Genomic DNA, 5,659 nt, shown 5'->3' with positions numbered 1-5,659 from the left:
ATCATGCTGGGAGAGGGAGGCATCATTCATCCGCCCAGGGGTGGAGATGGGGCAGGGGGAAGGGAATGAAAAACACCCACAGCCCATTAACCTACTTTTGCAACTTCATTAAAACAGAGTCTCCGACATGTCGCCATAAATTGTGTTCTGAGGAGGAAGCCAGATCCAACATCCAGTTCTAGCAGCGAAGCCCCTGAGAAGAGGCCGGAACAGCCAGGAGGAAGGGACCGTCTGGGGGTGGTCACTGAGAGGCTTTGCAGGCTGGGCCGGGCCGGCTACGATATTGCAGGAGCTCTTCCTACCTGGGCAGTCACCGGGGAGGGACAGGGAGGGAATGTTGTATCATATTGTACAGCTGCTCCCTGATCAAGAATCCTCCTAGCTTCCTGGAGTCCTACCTAACACTTCAAAGCTCTTCTCAGCCTCTCAAAGCCTCCTTCAAAAGACCCCATTCTGCCCCGCGAAGTCCCCTTCTCCAAGGCAACCCCTTCTCCAAGGCGCCCCCTTCTCCAAGGCGCCCCCTTCTCCAAGGTGCACCCCATGGCCCCATGCCCAGCAGGCTCCAGGCAGCCTGGGGGAGGGGAAGGAGCACTGGCCCTGAGTCAGCAGGGCTGGGCACCCACTCCACAGGTGGGTGACCTGGACCCAGGCCTCGTGTGAGCAGTGACTGAGTGCCAGGCCCTGGAGAGGGACTGCCAGGTTCAAATTGCATCTTTGCCATTGAAGGACCTCAGCCTCAGGGTTCTCACAGGGATCATACCTCACACAGTTCTGAGTCTTAAATAGGACGGCCCACGGACCGTGCATAGCACATAAGACCTGGCACATCCTAGGGGTCAATGAACATGGGCCACTGTTGCCATGATCATGTTCTTACTTAGGGTTTCACGGGCCTGAAAAGGATTTTCCCCAACACGCTCCCTCTGGGCCTCTGTTTCTTCATTTGCACAGTGAAGGGACTAGAGTAGGTCAGTGATTTCCTTCACCTTCACCATCACCACCACCACCACCATCATCACTATCATCATCATCATCGTTGTCTTTTTTTTTTTTTTTTTGACCAATACAAAAGTTTATTTAACAAAAGTTCCATGTAAAAATGGACTGGACTCTATTTTTATATTGTATTAAAACAGGTGCTGTGGAGAGGGGACGTGTGGGAGCAGTTGATTTCTCTGGTGACTACAGCCTTCTTCATACTCGTTCCAAGGCTTCTAACATGATGATGCTATTTCCTTGTATTGCCACCATTCCAATATTGTTCTGTTGCCCACCAGTTGCCATCTCCACACATTCATCTATCACAAGATTCATAAAGGGATCAAATCCCCGTAATATTCCTTGGACATGTCTGCCACCATTTAATTTCAATGACAACTTCTTGTCCATAAACTTTTTTAACTCAGGAGGGTGAGCTTTGCTCATGGTGGCCAAGCAAGCTCAAAGATACTTCCAAAGGGAATTCGGGGCTGCTCTCATCATCGCTGTCTTAGAACCACTTTTCAAACCCGCCTCACTCAGAAACCTAATACACAAAGGTGGACTGGGTCTGGAAGAAATAGTGCAAGGCGGGCAGTGGTCTGGAGCCTGAACAGCAGTCCCTCCTCCCCTGGCAGCAACCCCAGAGGCCACCACAGAAACTGGGAGCGCCACTGACTTCAGGTCAAGCCCTGGCCAGGATGGTCCCAGGGCTCCCACCACAGGCACTCCAGGAGGCGCGTGTCCCCCTAGGAGCAAGAACTCTCCAAGGTCACACTGGGAGAGAAGGAAGGCCTGGAGAGAGACCTTCTGGGCCAGGGATGTTTCCACACTCCCTCTGCACAGAAAAGGGATGGGGGAGGGAGGGGTGCAGGGAGTGGAACAGAGGGCCTCCATCTAGAGCTGCCTGCCTGCCTGTCTGCCCAGGTGCACGCCACCCTGAACGCCTCCACCCTCTGCGCGCTTCCCAGCTCTGAGCTGCCCGCACTCCGCCATAACTGCAGCCCAAGAAAACATGGCCATAAAACAGTCATTTGCTTTAATTTTCACTTGAAGGGGCAATTTAGCACAGGCTGTTTGCAAGCTGTTGGAATTCTTTACGAGGCTCTATCATGTTTTCCCAAAATGCTCCCCCAAGCGGATTCCCTGGGTCAAAGTTCATACATAACTATTTAGGGGGAAACCCGGTTGGGGAGAGCAGGGAAGGCCGTGGAGAGTGGAGAGGCCGTCATTTTCAATCAGGTGGAGAGTGGCTGGGAAACTAAGATGAAGAGGAAGTCAGGATAGGGCTGCTCCCGGTCGGAGGCAAGCGCTGTGTGGCTCTGCCCAAACCTCCTCCCTCCCTTGGCCTCCCACCAGCAGAGGCCAGTCCTGGTCATAAACATGAAACACTGTGACCCAGCCCCAGGCTCGAGGGCCCTCGCGCTCTTATCCACGGTGGTCCTGACGCTCGTATTCACAGCCAAACCAATTTCACGGAGTTCAGACTGGCATTTTCCGCTCTCGGCTCTCTAGCTCTCACGTCCAGCAGCTTCGCACTCTGCCGCACAGACTGCTGACCTCCTCTGTCCTCAGTTTCCCCCCCTTGTCCCCCCCCCAGCTTGTTTTCAGGGTCATTCTTCCTTAGGAGAAAATGCTAGATTTTTAGTAATCCTCCCAGCTGCTCCAAGGAGCGGGGAAAGTCACCAATGCACCTCCTTCCAAAGCTGGGCTCAGTTCCTTCTCCTCAGTTTTCCCACAGTCCATCCCCTCTTCCCTCAAGAGCCCTGGGCTGAGAGGCGTCAGTAGGATAAGCCTCCCACACCATAAACAGAGCAGCTGCTCCCCAGTCTGGAGGCAGTGAGGTCCTTAGAGATCACAGACAGAGGAGGGGCTGGGAGGGCAGATCCCGGGGTCCCCTGAACATATTCCAGGTCCCTTTCAGCTCCCTACAAAGTTTCCAGCCCCTGAGGTCTTGTGGAGGCTGGGGGCACAGCGGCACTCTGAGGCCTTGATCCAACCCTCTCCCAGGGGTGATGTGGGAAGCGAAGGGGAGCCAGAGACCATAATGTAGGACAGGGGTCTCCCCTTACTACAGACCCGCCCCCCTTCCTCACACTCCTGAGGAATTTTGCTGGCCTCTGTAGACAACTCCAGCCTCAGTATTCCAAGGGAAGCATGATGAGGCGAAGGGGACATGTCTCGGGCTGGGAGCGATCCCAGAGGTCAGGGTCAGATAGGGGAGCAGGATGTCCAGGAGGCGGGGGAGTTGGGACTATGGGAACCTGGGGTGATGGGAAATCCCGTGATTCTTGCAGAGCAGCCGTGGATGGGAGACTCCAGCAGAGGAACTAACTGGAAGGTCACTGAGGCCTCTGCAGCCCGACCCTCCCAGCAGGCTGCAGACCAGGGACCCCACTAAGGGCTGATGCCACCCTCCTTGGTTGATTGGAGGAAAGGTGAGGAGTTCTCCCAGGGAATAATCGAGGAGAAAAGGAACAGAGCAGAGCCCACATGAAGAAAAAGGAGAAGGGAAGAAGACCCTTATGGATTGTGTGCATGAATTAAACTTCTAACTACTGAATCTTCTCTAGTGCCCCAGAGAAGCCTTCAACATTAATCCTAGCTCTCATATAAATATGCTGAGGGTGCCAGAGGGAGAGGGATGGTCTAAGACAGGGGTGGGCAAACTTTTTGACTCGAGGGCCACAATGGGTTCTTAAACTGGACCGGAGGGCCGGAACAAAAGCATGGATGGAGTGTTTGTGTGAACTAATATAAATTCAAAGTAAACATCATTACATAAAAGGGTACGGTCTTTTTTTTCAATAGTTTTATTCATTTCAAATGGGCCGGATCCGGCCCGAGGGCCGTAGTTTGCCCACGGCTGGTCTAAGATCACACAGATCTGTCTAGAACTGACACCAGTCTCAGAGAGGTGGGGGGAGGGGGGCTCTCTGGACCCTGGAGTTTAATTGTCATTGACCTAGTTACCATGCCAGCCTCCTCACCATCTATGGTGCAAGGGACTGTGTGTGCACCTACATCTCTATCCTCACCACCACACACACACACAGAACCTCGGAGGAGGGACATCTGACCTTCTCAAGGCGTCACTGGGAAACTGCTGCCCAGAGAGGGTAAGCTGCTTGCTCAGGCAGGATCACAGCCAGGAGAGTCGGAGCAGGGACTTGATCTAATTCAGATGGATGTTCCTCCTGGGGAGCCAGGCTCTCAGCTATTTACACACACAGATGCCAGGCACCATGTTGGCACCAGGAAATAAAGATGAATAAATACAGACCCTGCCTTAAGAGGCTCAAAACGGGGAGAAAGCGTCCTCCCACCCAACCTCTAGAAAGACTTATTCTCCAAATGTCAAGGACGAAGCTAAGGCAGAAGGTGCGATAAGGTGAAGCAATCAACAGGCCCCCTGGAGGAGGGGGTCTAACCCAATGCAGAGGTGAGTGGGAAAAGGGCACGTCCCGGTGCCCTGTGCAGGAGGAGGAAGTGAGTGCATCTGACCCAGCTTCCTTTTTAATATGTTTTCACTAGGGGCCCAGTGCACGAACTCATGCATCTTGAAAGCAACTGTGGGCCTTGAGGCTGCAGTGGGCATGGGGGCGGGTCTTGGCCCATCCTCCAAGCCCCCACCCAGCCCCTCCCGCCATGGCCCCTGGTCCCCTGTCTGCCGGCAGTCCCTCTCCCGCCACCGCTGCTCCTACATGCTGATGGCGGCTGCTGCCCTGATCACCCCTCAGGAAAAGGGGGGGGTAGAAAGCCCTCAGGGGTGATCGGGGTGGCAGCATCCACTCATACCACTGACAGTGCCGAGCGATTGGGACCAGTGCCGGGTGCCGGTGCCAGGCACTGGGCACTGGCAGCGAGTGCGAGCAGGGTCAGCGCCGACAGCAGGTGCAAGCGCCAGGCGGGACCACGGCACGGCACGTGGGAGCAAAGAATTTTCAGTTACCACCAGAGGCTCGCCCGGATGATAGTGACTGGCACCCTACTTTGGTCTGAACCCCCGCTCACCTGCTCCACCATCCCACCACAACCAAGGCCCGCCATGTTCTGTGCACGCCCCCTGGTGGTCCGTGAACATCATAGCAACCAGTTGTTCGGTTGTTTGGTTGTTCCGCCGTTTGGTCTATTTGAATAATAGCCTTTATTATATAGGATTGATTTCACAGAGGAAGGGAGAGGGATCGAGAGAGAGGAACATCCATGACAAGAGAGAATCATTGATCGGCTGCTTCCTGTAGGGGAAGGAGCTCGCAACCCAGACATGTGCCCTTGACCGGAATCGAACCTGGGACCCTTCTGTCTGCAGGCTGATGCTTTATCCGCTGAGCCACACCAGTTAGGGCTGATCCATCTTCTTGAGGAAGATACTCCTGCTGGAGGATTACGGAAGTCAGGTTGGGACCAGATCAGACTCCCTTGAATGCTAGGCTAGGGCGGCTGAGCCTCACCCAGGGGAACTAAGGAGTCATGGGAAGTTTTCATCTGGGGCGGGAGGACGACCCATGCAAAGAGGTTTTACTAGGAAATTTGCCCTGGAATTAGCTTGCAGGGCAGACCACCTGGGAAAAATCTGAGTCACCCAGCATGTCAGGCTGAGTACTGATGTGTTATCTCTAGGGGTGAGTGTGTGTGTGTGTGTGTGTGTGTGTGTGTGTGTGTGTATACATGCATGCAC

At 54.3% G+C, this 5,659-nt stretch overlaps 1 protein-coding gene across 1 annotated transcript; it reads right to left on the bottom strand.

Moving 5' to 3' along the window:
• Positions 1–1,041: 1,041 nt before the first annotated feature.
• On the bottom strand, positions 1,042–1,470 carry LOC107182038 (small nuclear ribonucleoprotein G). The gene has a single exon (XM_015559648.1). It carries the CDS (start codon positions 1,423–1,425, stop codon positions 1,195–1,197), a length of 231 nt encoding a protein of 76 aa, XP_015415134.1. The 5' UTR covers positions 1,426–1,470; the 3' UTR covers positions 1,042–1,194.
• Between the last annotated feature and the right edge of the window lie 4,189 nt (positions 1,471–5,659).

The sequence above is a fragment of the Myotis davidii genome, unplaced genomic scaffold (assembly GCF_000327345.1).
Source record: "Myotis davidii unplaced genomic scaffold, ASM32734v1 scaffold233, whole genome shotgun sequence".
Taxonomy (NCBI): Eukaryota; Metazoa; Chordata; class Mammalia; order Chiroptera; family Vespertilionidae; genus Myotis; species Myotis davidii.
This window is presented reverse-complemented; position numbering and strand designations above follow the sequence as displayed.

What these genes read in the sequence shown, in the direction of transcription:
- LOC107182038 (XM_015559648.1), bottom strand. Translation starts at nt 1,425, where the DNA reads ATGAGCAAAGCTCACCCTCCTGAGTTAAAAAAGTTTATGGACAAGAAG.